The sequence below is a fragment of the Phocoena sinus genome, chromosome 6 (assembly GCF_008692025.1).
Source record: "Phocoena sinus isolate mPhoSin1 chromosome 6, mPhoSin1.pri, whole genome shotgun sequence".
Classification (NCBI taxonomy): Eukaryota; Metazoa; Chordata; class Mammalia; order Artiodactyla; family Phocoenidae; genus Phocoena; species Phocoena sinus.
In genome coordinates, this window is record NC_045768.1 from 108,550,865 (window position 1) to 108,569,631 (window position 18,767).

General features: G+C 46.6%; 2 protein-coding genes and 1 pseudogene across 2 annotated transcripts; all 3 read right to left on the reverse strand.

The window, feature by feature from the left end:
* Nucleotides 1-2,115: 2,115 nt before the first annotated feature.
* DEFB136 (defensin beta 136) lies at nucleotides 2,116-9,986 on the reverse strand. The gene is made up of 3 exons (XM_032633824.1): nucleotides 9,852-9,986; nucleotides 2,762-3,754; nucleotides 2,116-2,334 (listed from the first exon to the last, which is right to left on the reverse strand). The coding sequence occupies exons 2-3, from the start codon at nucleotides 2,814-2,816 to the stop codon at nucleotides 2,162-2,164; spliced, it is 228 nt and encodes a 75-aa protein (XP_032489715.1). The 5' UTR covers nucleotides 2,817-3,754; nucleotides 9,852-9,986; the 3' UTR covers nucleotides 2,116-2,161.
* LOC116755059 lies at nucleotides 6,169-8,008 on the reverse strand (annotated as a pseudogene).
* Nucleotides 9,808-10,641, reverse strand: LOC116755060 (histidine-rich protein PFHRP-II-like). The gene has a single exon (XM_032633911.1). It carries the CDS (start codon nucleotides 10,639-10,641, stop codon nucleotides 9,808-9,810), a length of 834 nt encoding a protein of 277 aa, XP_032489802.1.
* Between the last annotated feature and the right edge of the window lie 8,126 nt (nucleotides 10,642-18,767).

The window sequence follows — 18,767 nt, forward strand, 5'->3', positions numbered from 1 at the left end:
GCCCTGGCCTTAGGTGACCCCAGGCCCGCAGAACCCAGGATTTATTAATAATTACCTTGTCTCCTCCCAAGATTCTGCTTTACCTAGGAGAGAGTGGGCCAAGAGTAGAAGGAGAAAAAGACAGAGACAGAGACAGGGAGAGACAGGAGACAGAGCAGAGAATCTTCATGCCTGGAGCAAGAAGGTTTTAGGTCAGGCACACACCCGAGCAGACCTTCACTTACAAGTGTGAAGGGGAAACATCACCTTCTCCCTCAGTTCAAGTTTGACGGAGTCAGTTATTTTCCATCTTCCTGTGAAGGCTTTTCCCTCGAAATAGTTGGAATAATCCTCCCACTCATTAGCCTATGAAATTACTCAGCCCATAAAAACTAACTATGCCATATTTGGGGGCTTCTCACCTTCTGAGATGGGCCACACTCTGTGGGTGTGTTTCTCTCTGAATAAATCCACTTCTTACCTATCACTTTGTCTCTCACTGAATTCTTTCTGCAACATCAAGAGCCTGAGCTTCACTAAGTCCTGAGACCAGGTGTGTGATCTCAATTAAAAGACCGTGGATTCATGTCCCAATTTGGATTTTGTCTGGGTTTGAGTTCTGGCGCGTGGGTTCAAGTCCCAGTCTGAGTTGCACAGTTTCATATCCAAACCAAACCACCAGCACGTGCAGGAGGCACTATTGTCTCAACAGGTTAATTCCAAGGTACTTCGTGTCTTATGGAGTCAGAACCTCTCGTCGGCGGCTTGTGGAGAAGAGCTAAGAAGCAGAGGCTGTCACCTGGACCTGGCAGGTGGAGCTCACTGCTGCTCTGCTGTCACTCTGGAGGGGAAAGAGGGTGGGGAACACAGCCCCGGAATGGCCCGGCTCCATGACACCCCATCATACCGCACGCAGTCCTGTCTGCTAGGGTCTCTGGGCGTGTGCCCAGCATGACCGGCCGTTCTCGTGCAGACAGAAGACATGTGATTCCTGCCAAAGGTTGGTCTGGGGTTTCTGCTCTTCGACTGGAACTCTGAGCACCCAAGGGTAGGGAGCACATCGTCTTGCTCATAGAATGCTTCCTTTTTTCAGAGTCTGGCACAATCCCAGTGGTGGTGGATGTAATAAACACCTCAGGGGGACGCTATGACCCGGTTCTGTTGTGCGGAGTTCTGACTCCCGGACCCGACTGCTGGCCAGAGAGAGGACATGAGAAGGATGCCACAGAGGCGCCCCCTGATACAAAACTGCTCCCCGCCTTTCCAGTCTCGCACCCCACTTGCCCACCCCACCAAGGACAATTTCTCCCAGTGTGGTTTTTGGAGCCCCTGAGATACAAAATTGGGAACTGGGTAGTGAAAGGGAAGATGGGAAGCCTCTGGTGGATAAATTAGGAGTCTGGGATTAACAGATACACATTACTATATAGAAAACAGATAAACAGCAAGGACCTACTGTATAGCACAGGGAACTATATTCAATATTTTGTAATCTATAATGGAAAAGAATCTGAAAAATTTGTATATATATGTGTGTGTATACATATACATATATGTGTATATATATACACACACATACACATAACTGAATCACATTGCCATACACCTGAAACTAACACAACATTCTAAATCAACTATACTTCAGTAAAAAAAAAAAAACATCCAGTTAGATTCCTCTACTTAGTAATTGAAAGGTGGTACACCTTAATAGTGTAGACACTGGATCAAGACAGTCTGGGTTCAAATCCAGCGCTAACTAACTCTTACTAGTCGTGTGACCTTGGAAAAGTTTCTTCATCTGCAAAATGGGAGAAATAATAGAGTTTTGGGTGAGGATTAAGTGATTGAACACGTGTAAACCACTTAAAAGTGGGACTGGCACGTGGTAAGCGATTGTTATTAGGCTCAGTGGATGTCATCTCCTTGGGCCTGTGGTCACGTATTGATCACTGGATTCTGAATGGGATTTAGGAATTATCGATTGGAGACTGGAGGGCAGACAGTAGAACAGGAATGCCTTTTGCCACAATGCCCCTTTAGAAAAACACACCTGGAATTTCGCCAGTAAATTGGTTATAGCATCTGGCGCCCATAGCTCGTCCACCATCCTTACACACAGACTGGAGGTCTTGTCCATTTAGCCATTTGCGTATCCTTTTAATGTGGACCCATGAGGTGAGGCTCATGCTCTATAGACCTGAGGCGGACGATGTCTCCTCAGTTTTAGGCAACAAGACAATACATTGTGACAGTAGGCAACCCATTTCCATCCTATGCTACAGCCAAAGAAACATCTGCCCCCGAGCGCAGTGCAAGTACGAACTTCCACTCCATCATTTCCGAACAAGCCGTTCCCTGAAGGGAAAAACACACACACACAAGAAAGAAAAATCAGTCCTCAAGAGGCTGGGGGAGATCTTAGGGCTGTCCTCTCTTTCCTGGTGAAGGACTCTACCCTCTCACCTGCTGCTACATTTCGGCGAGGGCCGCTGAGTCCAACGCTCAAGAGACGAAGTTGAGGGAAACGGGAATTTGGATAGCTGGAAAGTGATCTCTGCATGTGGTGAAACGGGCTCCACTCTCTTAAGCTTTGGCAGATTTTCAGGATGTAGTGACAGAGGAGCAGGGCAGGGGCCGAACACCACCGACCCACCTCTTGCCCCTAGTCTGCTGATCTGATATTGGTGTCTCCCTGCTGGGCTTACACCAATAGGGCTTTTCAAGTGCCTCAGTCCTTGGAAGATCCTCATTTTCATGATCAGACCTGACCCCATCATCTTACCTGAAGGCAATGAGATCACAAAGAGGAAGAGTAACCCAGAGAGGCAGAGCCTCATCGTTGAGCAGGGCACAGAGCTGCAACTGCCTGGGGGTGGCTGTCTGGGAGGCTCCTTTATAGCGCTGGGCAAGGCTGGGTGGGGCTGGATGCTGGCCTCATTCTATCTGGAAGGACACCCAGGGAAGACAGGCTTCTTCAGGGTTAGAGGAAAAAAAGTCCCTAGGCCATTCGGCACTACTTCCTCTTCTACAAATCATGGGAGAAGAAGGGACAGTGAAGGCAGAACAGGAGTAGAGACCAGGCGTCCTCACGCTCAGGCCTGGGTACTTCCCCTGTAACTTCAAATGTACACTGATGGAAAAACGGCAGGAAAATGTCTGCTCGTTTTTCCGGTCCAACTGAGAACACAGGAGCCCAGAGAGGTGATGTGATAAAATACAGGCTTAATTTCAGGCCAGAAAGGAAGTCGGCAAGAACTTACAGTGTTCCAAGAAGCAAAGGATCTCAAGCTGTCGTGGCCTGACCAAGAGCTAGGTAGGTGTTCAGACACAGTGGAGAAGGGAAAGCCTTCTCTTCAGATGCGGATTTGTTCTCCTGTTGGAGGCCCACGCTGCAGGGAATCTTTCCCCCAGAGAAGTTCGCTGAGGGTCTTCGTTTTCCAAATGGTTGATATAAAATGTTGGCTGGAGTTTGGCAACCTTGAGCGTTCTGAGAAAGATTCTCTTTTTGGAGTGGGTGGGTTAGAGCCCTCTCCTGGCCCCTGACGGGAAGAGCCAGTTCAGTGCTACGTTCAGGATTGGCTGCCCTCTGCCGGGAGTGGAGTAGAACAACGCTTCCCCGGAGCTGCAGGGACGTGGATCTGGTGAAGGGTCATTAGGTCTGCCTCCTTGGAGGGATGGTAGGGGACCGGGAGTTGAGAAGACACGAACTTAGGGTTTATTCTTGCCCCTGAGGCAGGCTTGTACCCGAGTGACCCATGACTGTAGGATTCTGATTCTGTAAAGTGGCAACAGAGCATAGTTTTATTGATTAGACTCCCTTTTTATTGATTAACAGGCCCTTGGATAAATTATTTAGCATCTCTGAGCTTCAGCCTCTTTCTTTTCTTTTTTTTTTTAACTATTTTTAAAAATTGAAGTATGGTTGCTGTACAATATTATGGAAGCTACAGGTGTACAATATAGTGATTCACAAATTTTAAAGGTTATACTCCATTTATAGTTATTATAAAATATTGGCTAGATTCCCTTTGTTGTACAATATTCTTGTAGCTTATTTTATACCTAATAGTTTGTATCTCTTAATTCCCTACCCCTGTACTGCCCATCCCCTCTTCCTTCTTCCCAGTGGTAACCACTAGTTTGTTCTGAAAACCTGTGAATTTGCTTTTTTTGTTATATTCACTAGTTTGTTGTAATTTTTTTAGATTCCACATATAAATGATATCATACAGTATTTGCCTTCTCTGTCTGACTTATTTCACTTAGCATAATATCCTCTGCGTCCATGTTGCTGCAAATGGCAAAATTTCTTTCTTTTTTATGGCTGAGTAGTATTCTATTGTATGTATATATACACCACATCTTTATCCATTCATCTGTTGATGGACCCTTAGGTTGCTTCTTGGCTACTGTAAATAGTGCTACTATGAATATGAACTCTAGGGTGCATGTATCTGTTCAAATTAGTGTTTCTGTTTTTTTTTTTTTTCAGATAAGCTTCCTTTTCTCTAAAAGTGCATTGTAAGAGGTTTTTTTTGATGATGAAATGAAATAGAGCTTGAAAAACGCATCACGCTCATTCTGGTATAGATTTCCTTCTTCTCCTCTCCTCTTCCTCTTTCTGCTACTCTTCGTGCTTATTCTGTATTAAATCCCACCACCACTATAGCTGTATTTCTTTCTCTTCTGCAGACCCTCTCCAAGAGACTTCTTAGTGAATGCAAAATGCTGCAGGGAAAGTTTTATTCTGGGTTCCAACAATGCGTATGTTTGAGAGCATGGCTGTAGGTTGGAATGGGAGTGGGAGAGAAATGGTGGGCTAGTGGACTAGAAATATGGAGGTCGGTGCTAGATCAGGGCTGAGCATTCCCTTGCAGTCCCCAGGAAAGGCTCCCAAGAGACCCTGCACTGGGCATATGATTCCCGCCCACGGAGCCCAGGCCATATCCTTACCATCTGCTGCCATAGACACAGTGTAGGCTAGTAGTGGCACCTTATTCTTTTAGAGATGGAGGAAACAAGGCTCAGATTGGTGAATGGGCTTGCACAAAGGAAAGAAGCAAGCTGTGGGCTGTGCTGGCATCAAATGTTCAGCTGTCTTAATACTCGGTTCGGAACTCTGTCTTTTAGATTGTTCAATTGTGCATTAGGGAATATGGGAACTATGAACCTAACATTTTCTAAATACTTCTGAGTCCCTCCTACATGCAGTTCTGGAAAAGCAGATCTAATATGTGTCTGGGGATCAGTATGTGTTCAGGACAGACCCTTTCCTTTCCACCCACAGATGTCCTGATTAAATTACCGTCCCGACCTTCGGGCAGGAGATCCTCCTAAGTGAGCCAAGTGTTCCTTCTGCCCCAGGTCTTGTTGGGCTAAGCTGCCAGGGAAACACAAATGGATTTAGTGTTGCTCTGTTGGTGCTTTCTTCCTTTAATTTGCTGGAATTCTCATGCCCTCCTTATTATCGTCCTTACCTTTGAGAAAAAAACATCCACTGCACATCCTATGTAACCCTAAATGAATTACCCTGTTTAAGGAGCAGGCTTCCTTTTCAGTTGCCTCATTCACTAGTCAGACCCTTCCTAAGTGCAATGACTTAAACTCCATTTTAAAATTATGCTTTTCTTTCCCATTATGGTTTACTACAGGATATTGAATATAGTTCCCTGTGCTACACAGTAGGACCTTGCTGTTTATCCATTCTATATGTACTAGTTTGCATCTGCTAACCCCAAACTCCCAATCCATCTCTCCCCTACTCCACCCTTGGCAATCACAAGTCTGTTCTCTATGCCTGTGAATCTATAAAGTCCATTTATTAGAGCAGCTTTAGGTTCACAGGAAAATTGAGTAGAAAGTGCAGACAGCTCCCTCCTGTTCCCACACGTGTACAACCACCTCCATTATCGACACTCTGCATCAGAGTGGTACATTTGTTACGAATGACGAACCTACACTGACACACAGTATCCCTCAAAATCTATAGTTTACACTAAGTTTCACCTGTGGTGTTGTATATTCTGTGAGTTTTGACAAACGTATAACATCTATCCACCACTGTAGTATCCTACAGAATCGTTACCCTATCCTAAAAATCCTCTGTGCTCTGCCGTGGTTCTTATTTTTAAACTTTTAACATAAATTATTGATAAAAGATGCAATTTAATACACATAAAGAAAAATAAATCACAGACGCAGCTTAGTGATTGAACATACAGCAAACACTGTGTAACCACCACTCAGATCAAGGAAACAGATGTTCTCCAGCACCACCGACGGTCCTAGTGCACCACTGAGTGACCACAGCCCACTCCCTCCCTCATAAAGGGGTTTTGAGTGCATGGTCCGCATGAGCCGGTGCAAACGTCCACCGGCGCAGCACCTGCTTCCGCTCCTGGCGGGGTGGAGGGGTGCAGGTGTTGTGGCGGCCAGCGTGGGTGCGCTCAGCGGCTCCTGGCCCTGTCCGTGGACTGCAGGCTGGGGTGTCTGCAGAGGCTGTACGGCAGGGTGAGGGATACCCTTGAGGTGGACTTGTAAGGTGCAGCAGCCCGAGGAGTAGCAGTAGCACCAGCAGCACGAGGTGGTAAGTTCTGCAAAAACGGGGGACCGCCTCCAGACGGGCAGCTGTCAGTCACACCTCGCTAGGCAGCGCTAGCCACCGAAGTTCATAGCCAAGCAGTCCGGGGGCACTCAGACCCAGATGCAGCCAGATGGCGAAGAGCTGGATGAGGCCCACACTGGCATATAGCACTTGGCATTCCTTGGAAGCCTTGCTGCCAGCGTGGATTAGGTCTCATCTGTGCTAGATGGTTAGGTGTGTAACACGGAGGGCTCCCCTGAGCCTGTGGAACTGCTGGCACAAAGTAGTCCCCAGCTGCAGGCTGGGACTGATTTAAGATGGCATTGGTGGAGAGCACTCTCATCCCTGCCACCCGCTGCGTATACTGGTTGGGCAGGTGAGCCTTTCTCTGGGCCAGGGTGACACACAGTGGCTTGGAGCCCGCGATGCATCCGCTCAGTGACTGCCTGCTTGCCTCTTGGGGGAATGTGGAGCAGACAAAGACAAACCCTTGCTTCTCCCCATCCTCCTGCGTCCCCCTCGGCACTGGCGACTGATCCAAAAGGAGAAAACTTACTGAACTTCTCATCATCACTGGTGTCATCCAAGTTCTTAATGTAGAGATTCACCGCCTGACAGCGACCAATTCTCTCCTGTTTCAGCGGTTCAAATTTCCGCTTTAACGGGGCCTGCTGATTCACTTTCTTCTGTGCACGGCCGAGGAAAATGACTTTCCCACTGATTGCTTTTCCATTTGTCTCTTTTAAGGCCTTGTTGGCATCCTGTGTTTTTTGTGTCTCACAAAGCCAAAGCCTTTGGATTTCCCGCTGAGATCTCTCACTTACCTTGACGCTTAGGGTCTTACCAAATTGGCTGAATAGCTCTTTCAGTCTCTCATCATCCACCTCTTCCCCCAAGTTTTTGATGTAAACGTTGGTGAATTCCTTGGCTTTGGCTCCAAGCTTGGCTTCCTGCTCTTTTCGAGACTTGAATCTGCCCACAGACACTTTGTGGTCACTGAGGGTCATGCCCTTCATCTTCTCGATGGCTTTGTCGGCAGCCTCTTGGGTCAAAGGAATAACCCTTAGGGCCTGTCTCATCACACCCTACCTTGCAGGACAGAATGTTTCCAAAAGCAGAAAAAGAATCACGAGGTGCCTTGATACGTATAGATTTGTCCAGGTTCTTCATGAAGACGTTTCCCACACCAGATTTTCTCAAAGAGGGATCCGCTGAGGCCGCGTGATACGGGTCAGCCTTCCCTTACATCAAAGTTTGTGGTCTCCAAGGCCCGCTAAGCCGGCTGCTGGAAGTGGACGCAGGCAGAACCCAGGGAGTGGCCCACACAGACGGACAGCACAGGCCCCGCAGGGCTGAACTTTGCTCACAGCGAGGCCTCAGTGATGTGCGAGTGCAGGTTACCCACACATGGGGGGCCGTGGGGTAGCTGCTGGCAGCAGTGCTCATCTCCCCAGCCCTGACCACTCCCACACCTGCCAGGAGGACATCTTAGCGGGACCACACAGGACAATAGGGGCTCTGCTTGGAGCCGTGGTCTGAAGCTCAGAGAAGCTGGAGGGGGCTCCGAGGGCCAGAGAGAGGAGTTCGGGGCTGGCTCCCAAGAGACTGCCAAACCGCAGGCTCTCAAAGCTCATATGGCCCTCCCTGGGAGTCTGTTAATTTTCAGCTGTCCTGGTCTGAAGCAACGGACAAAGGATTAATCTCCAAAATATACAAACAGATCATGGAGCCCAATATCAAAAAAACAAACCACCCAATTAAAAAAATGGGTGGAAGACCTAAATAGACATTTCACCAGAGAAGACATACAGATGGCCAAGAGGCACATGAAAAGATGCTCAGCATCACTAATTATTAGAGAAATGCAAATCAAAACTACATTGAGGTATCACCTCACACCGGTCAGAATGGGCATCATAAAAAAGTCTACAAATAATAAATGCTGGAGAGGGTGTGGAGAAAAGGGAACCCTCTTGCACTGTTGGTGGGAATGTAAATTGGTGCAGCCACTATGGAGAACAGTATGGAGGTTCCTTAAAAACTAAAAACAGAACTACCATAAGACCCAGCAATCCCACTATTGGGCATGTACCCTGAGGAAACCATAATTTAAAAGGACACATATACCCCAGTATTCATTGCAGCACTATTTATAATAGCCGGGACATGGAAAGAACCTCAATGTCCAATGACAGATGAATGGATAAAGAAGATGTGGCACATATATACAATGGAATATTACTCAGCCATAAAAAGGAATGAAATTGGGTCATCTGTAGAGATGTGGATGGACCCAGAGTGTCATACAGAGTGAAGTAAGTCAGAAAGAGAAAAGCAAGTATCGTATATTAACGAATATATGTGAAATCTAAAAAAATGGTACACATGAACCTATTTGTAGGCCAGGAATAGAGATGTAGATGTAGAGAACGGACGTGTGGACATGGGGGAGAAGGGGAGGGTGGGACGAATTGGGAGATTAGGTTTGACATACACTACCATGTGTAAAACAGATAGCTAGTGAGAACCTGCTGTAGAGCACAGGGAGCACAGCTCAGTGCTCTGTGACCACCTAAAGGGGTGGGCTGGGGGGGATGGGAGGGAGGTCCAAGAGGGAGGGGATATACATATAGCTGATTCACTTCATTGTACAGCAGAAACTAACACAACATTGTAAAGCAATTTTACTCCAAAAAGAAAAAGAAATGAAAGAAAATGTACCACCTGAGATCAGGAACCATTACCCTTCAAGTCTCAAGTGAAATGCCATTTCTTCAGGGAGCTCCTTCCTGATCAACTTATATTATTAACCCATTTGACTATCCGTTTATATTGCTGTTCTCAAGGTCCCAGAATGGAGTTCCTCTTTCCCAATGACTTCACAGCACCCTGTAATCACTGATCAGAACGAGGACTCCCTCCTCTCGTCCCTTGTCTCCATTCTCGTTCCCTCCCTTCCATTCTAATGTGTCTGGTATGTCTTTAAGTATGAGGGTGGCTTTTAACAAGATGTAGCATTGTTTTCCTGTGTGTATTTAAAAATTTTAATAAACGTCATTATGCGTTGAATCATACACACACACACACACACACACACACACACACACACACACACACACAATTAAAACGGGGACTCCCCTGAAAACGACACAAATACTTCCAAGAGGCAACCCAAGGGTACACACGGTGGCCTCGAGAATCGCATTTCTGTATAAATACAGGCCTCGGGCTCCTGGGGTTTAAAATTACAGCAGCCCGGATAAGAGGGAAACCAAATATACGTACGTACCAACTCGGCAAAGGCAAGCCCTGGGCGCAACAGCCTCCCACGCCGAGTAGAAGCAAGGCAGCGCTGAGGCGCGCCGCGCGGACAGGTGGTGGGCGAACACGTAGTGGGCGGGCGCCTGGTGCGCAGACGCGTGGTGCGCGGACACGTAGTGGGCGGACGCCTGGTGCGCAGACGCGTGGTGGGGGGACACGTAGTGCGCGGAAACGTGGTGTGCTAACCCGTGGTGGGCGGGCGTCTGGTGCGCAGACGCGCGGTGGGCGGACACGCAGTGAGCGGAAGCGTGGTGGGCGGGCATCTGGTGCGCAGACGCGTGGTGAGCGATCACGTAGTGCGCGGAAACGTGGTGGGTGGACGCCTGGTGTCCGGACACGTGGTAGGCGGACGTCTGGTGCGCAGACGCGTGGTGGGCGGACACGTAGTGCGCGGAAACGTGGTGGGCGGACGTCTGGTGCGCAGACGCGTGGTGGGCGGACACGTAGTGCACGGAAACGTGGTGGGCGGACGTCTGGTGCGCAGACGCATGGTGCGTGGACACGTAGTGGGCGGACATCTGGTGCGCAGACGCGTGGTGAGCGGACACGTAGTGCGCGGAAACGCGGTGGGCGGACGTCTGGTGCGCAGACGCGTGGTGGGCGGACACGTAGTGCGCGGAAACGTGGTGGGCGGACGTCTGGTGCGCAGACGCGTGGTGGGCGGACACGTGGTGCGCGGACACGTAGTGGGCGGACATCTGGTGCGCAGACGCGTGGTGGGCGGACACGTAGTGCGCGGAAGCGTGGTGGGCGGGCATCTGGTGCGCAGACGCGTGGTGAGCGGACACGTAGTGCGCGGAAACGTGGTGGGTGGACGCCTGGTGTCCGGACACGTGGTAGGCGGACGTCTAGTGCGCAGACGCGTGGTGGGCGGACACGTAGTGCGCGGAAACGTGGTGGGCGGACGTCTGGTGCGCAGACGCGTGGTGGGCGGACACGTAGTGCGCGGAAACTTGGTGGGCGGACATCTGGTGCGCAGACGCATGGTGCGTGGACACGTAGTGGGCGGACATCTGGTGCACAGACGCGTGGTGAGCGGACACGTAGTGCGTGGAAACGTGGTGGGCAGACGTCTGGTGCGCAGACGCGTGGTGGGCGGACACGTATTGCGCGGAAACATGGTGGGCGGACTCCTGTGCGCGGACGCGCGGTGTGCGCGGGCGAGGGCGGCGGGCGGAGGCGCGTGGGCGCGGGCACGCGGGCGGCTCACCGCTAGCCTTCCGGTTGGGGACCAATGGTCGCCCAGGTTCTGGAAGCGTGCGAAAGTGACTTCCCCGCGGTTTCTTCGGGGAGGATTCGCTCTTCTGCCCCCGTCAGTTTTTAGATTTTAAAGCGTTTTAGGGTTTTTAAAAAACCTTTTTTTCTTTTTTTTATCTTCAGAGTGCTAGGCGTGAAAGCAGCGGAGGCTGCCGCGACCGGGGGTGGAGATAGCAAAGTATACGTTCTTATCAGTTATTTGCTATTATTGTCTACTACGGAGGGTGACCTGTTAGAAATAAATATCATAGGGTAGGCACCCTACGCAGGAACAAGAGAAGGTTTTTCAAGACAGGTAAGCGGTTAAAAAAAAAAAAAAAGGCACATAAAGTAAAGAAGCCATAAAAGTTGCATGAAGTTTGTGGCACGGCAGAGCTTGAGGCCCATGAAAGACATGGAAATCGAGTCTCGTTGGATGGGGAAGCTCAAAGAAAACTCACTCTATGTAGGGTCCCATACTTAAATTGGGCGCTCCAAATGGGAATAAATGAGAGAGAATGGTTTCTTTTACGATTGCTACCCTAACTTTCGTACTGATGTAAAGGCAGGCCATGGATAGTGGAAAGAACACAGACCTTGGCTTCTGCTAGAATGGGTTGGCTTCTGGGCTCTGCTACTTATGAGTTATGTGATATTGGCTAAGTTACCTAATATGTCTGAATTTCGGGTTCTTCATCTGTAAAATGAAAATAAATGTACCTGTTTATAAGATTATTGTAGAGGTAAATGGAGATGACAAATATAAAATATAGGAACTGTGGGTTCTTGTTGATTGTTCTGCCTTTTTAAATCAGGAAAAGGGGAAAAAATGAGTGGAAAGTGACTTGGCCTTATATGTATAATATTATAAGTCGAAAGAATTGCGAGAGAAGAGGGATGAGAAAAGAACAAGAGCGACATTGGCAGGCTGGCCCTTACCTACTGCACTGTGGCTCTTCAGCAAGTCTTGTAGAACTGTGTTTCTCTGTCAGTTTCATCCCTCCTGCAACGCGTCTTTGGCCTCCACTTGCCTGCCCCTGATGGAATAGCTGAAAATCTGGTTGTTCTAGCAGGCACACAGCTTTTTTTTTTTTTTTTTGCGGTACGCGGGCCTCTCACTGTTGTGGCCTCTATCGCTGTGGAGCGCAGGCTCAGCGGCCATGGCTCACGGTCCCAGCCGCTCCGCGGTATGTGGGATCTTCCCGGACCGGGGCACGAACCCGTGTCCCCTGCATCGGCAGGCGGACTCTCAACCACTGCGCCGCCAGGGAAGCCCAAGCACACAGCTTTTTCATTGGAAAAAGTTTAGGTGAGGGTCAGGGATGGATTACCCTCAGAAAATATCTTTCCCAGGTGTGCTTCTGAGGGTACTGCTTTGCCAGGGCTCCCCAAGGGATTCCGTCCCTATTTCAACAACAGAACGCTTATGTTGCTACAACCTTGCTTGTTTGATGGTTCTCTTTTGTGATATATGATCTGCTGCACACCTGCCTTCGTGGACTGCAAAATGCTCAGTGTATTCGTGTTATAATGAATACTTTACCCAGAATCAAGTTGGAAGAGATTCTGTTTCCTATAGTGAAAATCCCTGGGATTAAAAAAAAGTCCTCCCATCTCACTAATCCCGGAATATACCAGTGGGCACACAGAGCTCCTTTCCTTTTAACTTCTGTGGTTAATCTCCGGGGCTTAGGAACGCGGGAGTAGGGAGGGATGGTGCCTGAGATTTTGACCAGGAGCCCAAGGTTTCACAACAGAGCACTGGATCGCAAGGTTTAAAGATTCATTTCCCTAGACCAGCCTCCTCTTGCAGGATCTTTGCCCCACATCCAGCTCATCCCTGGAGAATCCGTGGAGATGTCAGTCTCGGGGAAGGCCTGAGACCTATTCCCGTGGCCCAGCTTAACTTACACCCATCCCCTTATCTGGAAGCACACGTGTCAAGAGGAAGATCCGGGTCAGTGCAAGGAGGTGGCCTTCCATATCTGATGAAGGGACATGGTTCAGACCCTAGAACTTCCCAGTGGAAGATGGAGAGACCCTTGCTTCAAGCTGGGCAGGACGGTTGGGGCTTCAGTATGACCCATTCTGCCATATAGAGCTGATAGGAGACTCCATGGAAGTCAGAGGGTAGGAGTGCATTGCTGCCGTCTCCTTAGCAGCTGTGGGACTTCAGACTCTTTCTTTAGGCTGGTAGGCCCAAAAGCAGCGGAGGCTGCAGCGACTGGGGGCAGAGGAACAGGAACAAAGGGTCTGAGCACAGCAGCTCCTCTGATTACTGGCAAAACTTGACCTAAATCTTGGCTCTCCTAGGCCATGGTCCAGAACCTTCCACTCTTTTACCATGTTCTTCTAACTGTTTGCTGGGGCAGGACTTAGAGTGAGGATTAAGATCATAGTTTCAGTGTCTCTAACACCCTGCAAGCTCTGAGAGACAATTTCAGACCAAAACCCAAGTCCAAACCCAAGTAGGAAAATCCAGCTGGCTACACATAACAGCTCCTTCGACATGAGGATAATGAAGAAATCACTCCCTGGACCTGGAGAAGTTGAGAGAGGAAAGTGGGGTCTGGTTGTCCCAAGTGATCAAAGAGATACATCTGCCTGGAAGGGGCTGTGTGATCAGGTGAATCAGTTTATTGCCTTTAGCAAGATTTGATTATGTCTGGAGTCTTAGGACATTCTGTGAGGAGATATTGGCTGGGAACTGGTCCCTGGCCACACGCAGGGAAGAATGTTCTCAGTACCTTCTTTCAAGATCAGATGGCCTTATGCCACTGGGACTGATGCCCAGAAGTCCCCAGGGCTAGTTTGCCTTCTTCCTTAGCTTCTGCCAGATTGCTTAGAGAACATGATTTTTTCCATTGGGCATTGAAGTCTCTTCCCCGTCCTCAAATTTCTTAGCACACTTGTAGCTAACTGGGCTGTCCGCATCTCCAAGGATTTCTATGAGGGGCTGTGGAGAAAGGCAGTTCTGCAACACTGGTCATGTGCCTGGCATGTGACACATATTCAGCCTTGCTCATAAGTATGGGCAGATCAGCAGCCCACCCTTCCCTTACTCAGACTCATATCTGTAAGAAGTGAGGCACAGACCCAATGTGGGAAACTACGGAAGGGCCAGGATCACTGTGGGTGTGGAGGAGAAATGTAGCATGGGGCGTGGAAGTAGAGCACTCAAGAGAGCAGGAAAAGGGGGAGATTCAGTTCCGTTCCATTCAGTGTGGCCACTGAAATTAGTGGCACTTTATGCCGGGCACTGTTCTGGGTTCCAGGGACGTAAAGAAGACAGAAAACTCTGCGCTCACAGTTGCATGGGCCATAGGTTATAATTTTAATATGATGAGGTAAAAGCTGTTCTACAGGATTTATGTACAGGGTGCTATGGAAACTTGGGGCATGAAACTGAGCTTTGAGGGAAACAGGGAAGGACTCCTGGAGGAGATGATACTCTGGAGTAGAATCTTTAAGGCTAAGTAGGGATTATCCAGGAAGTACAAGAAAGAGGGCTCTAGGAACAATCAGTAGATCCATAGGATCGGGGGAGAGAGGTATAGAAAAGTTTGGTGTGTGCCGGTATGAACACACATTTATGTATCACTAGAACATGGGGGGTGGTTACAGATAAGGCTGGAGAAGGAGGTAGAGCCAGGTTACAAAGGACCATGAGTGAAAATTTATTTATTTAATTTTATTTTTTATTGAAGTACAGTTGATTTACAGTGTTCCACGTATACAACAGAGGGATTCAGTTATATGTATTCTTTTTCAGATTCTTTTTTTAAAACTTACTGAAGTATAGTCGATTTACAATGTTTCAGGTATACAGGGAAGTATTTAAGTAATACATAAATGTATCTATATGTCTATTCTTTTTAACATCTTTATTGCAGTATAATTGCTTTACAATGGTATGTTAGTTTCTGCTGTATAACAAAATGAATCAGCTATATGTATACATATATCCCCATATCCCCTCCCTCTTGCATCTCCCTCCACCCTCCCTATCCCACCCCTCTAGGTGGTCACAAAGCACCGAGCTGATCTCCCTGTGCTATGTGCCTGCTTCCCACTAGCTATCTATTTTACATTTGCTAGTGAATATATGTCCATGCCACTCTCTCACTTTGTCCCAGATTCCCCTTCCCCCTCCCTGTGTCCTCAAGTCCATTCTCTTCATCTTCATCTTTACTCCTGTCCTGCCGCTAGGTTCTTCAGAACCTTTTTTTTTTTTTTTTAGATTCCATATATATGTGTTAGCATATGGTATTTGTTTTTCTTTTTCTGACTTACTTCACTCTGTATGACAGTCTCCAGGTCTATTCACCTCACTACAAATAATTCAATTTCATTTCTTTTTATGACTGAGTAATATTCCATTGTATGTATGTGCCACATCTTCTTAATCCGTTCATCTGTCAGTGGACACTTAGGTTGCTTCCATGTCTGGCCTATTGTAAATAAAGCTGCAGTGAGCATTGTGGTACATGACTCTTTTTTGAATTATGGTTTTCTCATAGTATATGCCCAGTAGTGGGATTGCTGTGTTGTATGGTAGTTCTATTTTTAGTTTTTTAAGGAACTTCCATACTGGTCTCCATAGTGGCTGTATCAATTTACATTCCCACCAACAGTGCAAGAGGGTTCCCTTTTCTCCACACCCTCTCCAGCATTTATTGTTTGTAGATTTTTTGCTGATGGCAATTCTGACTGGTGTGAGTTTTGATTTGCACTTCTCTAATGATTAGTGATGTTGAGCATCCTTTCATGTGTTTGTTGGCAATCTGTATATCTTCTTTGGAGAAATGTCTGTTTAGCTCTTCTGCCCATTTTTGGATTGGGTTGTTTGTTTTTTGATATTGAGCTGCATGAGCTGCTTGTATATTTTGGAGATTAACCCTTTGTCAGTTGCTTCATTTGCAAATATTTTCTCCCATTCTGAGGGTTGTCTTTTTGTCTTGTTTATGGCCTCCTTTGCTGTGCAAAAGCTTTTACGTTTCATTAGGTCCCATTTGTTTATTTTTGTTTTTATTTCCGTTCCTCTAGGAGGTGGGTCAAAAAGGATCTTGCTGTGATTTATGTCATAGAGTGTTCTGCCTATGTTTTCCTCTAAGAGTTTGATAGTGTCTGGCCTTACATTTAGGTCTTTAATCCATTTTGAGTTTATTTTTGTGTATGGTGTTAGGGAGTGTTCTAATTTCATTCTTTTACATGTAGCTGTCCGGTTTTCCCAGCACCACTTACTGAAGGAGGCTGTCTTTTCTCCATTGTATATTCTTGCCTCCTTTATCAAAGATAAGGTGACCATATGTGTGTGGGTTTATCTCTGGTCTTTCTATTCTGCTCCATTGAGCTATATTTCTGTTTTTGTGCCAGTACCATACTCTTTTGATTACTGTAGCTTTGTAGTATAGTCTGAAGTCAGGGAGCCTGATTCCTCCAGCTCCGGTTTTCGTTCTCAAGATTGCTTTTGCTCTTTGGGGTCTTTTGTGTTTCCATACAAATTGTGAAATTTTCTGTTCTAGTTCTGTGAAAAATGGCATTGGTAGTATTATAAGGATTGCATTGAATCTGTAGATTGCTTTGGGTAGTATAGTCATTTTCACAATGTTGATTCTTCCAATCCAAGAACATGGTATATCTCTCCATCTGTTTGTATCATCTTTAATTTCTTTCATCAGTGTCTTGTAGTTTTCTGCATACAGGTGTTTTGTCTCCTTAGGTAAGTTTATTTCTAGATATTTTATTGTTTTTGTTGCAGTGGTAAATGGGAGTGTTTCCTTAATTTCTCTTTCAGATGTTTCATCATTAGTGTATAGGAATGCAAGAGATTTCTGTGCATTAATTTTGTATCTTGCTACTCTATCAGATTCATTGATTAGCTCTAGTAGTTTTCTGGTAGCATCTTCAGGATTCTCTATGTAGAGTATCTTGTCACCCACAAACAGTAATGGTTTTATTTCTTCTCTTCCGATTTGGATTCCTTTTATTTCGTTTTCTTCTCTGATTGCTGTGGCTAAAACTTCCAAAACTATGTTGAATAATAGTGGTGAGAGTGGGCAGCCTTGTCTTGTTCCTGATCCTAGTGGAAATGGTTTCAGTTTTTCACCATTGACGACGATGTTGGCTGTGGGTTTGTCATATATGGCCATTATTATGTTGAGGTAAGTTCCTTCTTTGCCTACTTTCTGGAGGGTTTTTATATATATATATATCTATTCTTTTCAGGTTCCTTTCATGGTATTAGAAGATATTGAATATAATTCCCTGTGCTATACTGTAGGTCCTTGTTGTTTATCTATTTTATGTATAGTAGTGTGTATATGTTAATCCCAAATTCCCAGTTTATCCCTCCCCCCATGAGTGAAATGTTAACAACTGTAGACTGAGTGTATTATAGAGGCACTCCTGAAGGGAGTGTGAGGATGTGGGAAGGTCTGACTTGTCTTTTGGATGGACCCATTGAGCAGTTCTGTGTGGGATGGATGTCGGGGCAGGATTCGAGTTAAGGAAGTTAGAAGGTTGTTTCAAGTGTTCAGTCAGCTCATTAGGCAACGCCTCTGTTGGCTTGTCCCTTACACTGAAACATTGCTCAAGCTGGTAGTGTCCACTATAGAACTATTAATAAGCCAGTGATATTGTACAAGCGAAGCCTATGCAGATGTTGAGGGGAGAGGTAATGTCAGTGTGTGAAGAAGAGTGGTCTGACTCTGGGGTACTCATTACACTTGTGTATTTGCCATAATCCGGGGTCTGTGTCTTGGTTTTCCACTCTCCCAAAGCATATCCATCCCCCAGGTCTAGATTCACATAAACCAGGCTCATCAGATTTATTTACAAAACATGTATCATAACATATTGATTTATGATGAGAAACAGTCATCACGGGGTTGAAATATTCTATGTCAGCTGGGTTGCAGCAAGAGTACTTTGAGCCCCGCATGCACTGCTGGAGGATGGACACGGTTGGAGTATTTTATGATCACGATTACACTGATGAGGGGTGGCCAGAGAATAATGCGTTTTATTGATACGGGTTTGAAGTCCACACATCTTACATTGGTTTTCCTTGGTTTGTGTCCTAAAACATGCTTCCTAAAGTTGAAATAATATTAACTTTGAGGCTTATGTGGTAGATGGAGTACATGTCCATACCTTCTATCTATCATTTTTTAAAGACAGAAAGGCTCCTCACTTTGTTCAGCGACTTGGTGCTGTGGGATGCAGATAGTCTCCTCCTAGGCTAAGCTGAACATGACTTGTTGGTGGCATCAGAGATATGAGGACATTTAGTAGTTTTCAGCTACTCAGTTTGGTAGCCGTTTCAACTTCCTTCTAGGTCTCCTTTATATGAGAGAGAATTCTATCTTATTTAAGTCACTTTTATTTTGGGGTTTCCCATTATTTACATTATACCAGATCCTAAGTGTCACCACAGGAAAATTATATTTCATAGAAACCTGGTAAAGCTACATGAACATTAGCAAAAAGAGGATCTGAAGCAAAAAACTATAACAATGTTTATGGGCAAAAAGGCAAAGAATGTCACTACATAATGATAAGAGACAGGAAGATACAATAATTCTAAACGTACTGTAGGTGCCCACTTTTATGGCATTAAAAAACAAAGCTAAAGGACACAGCCAAG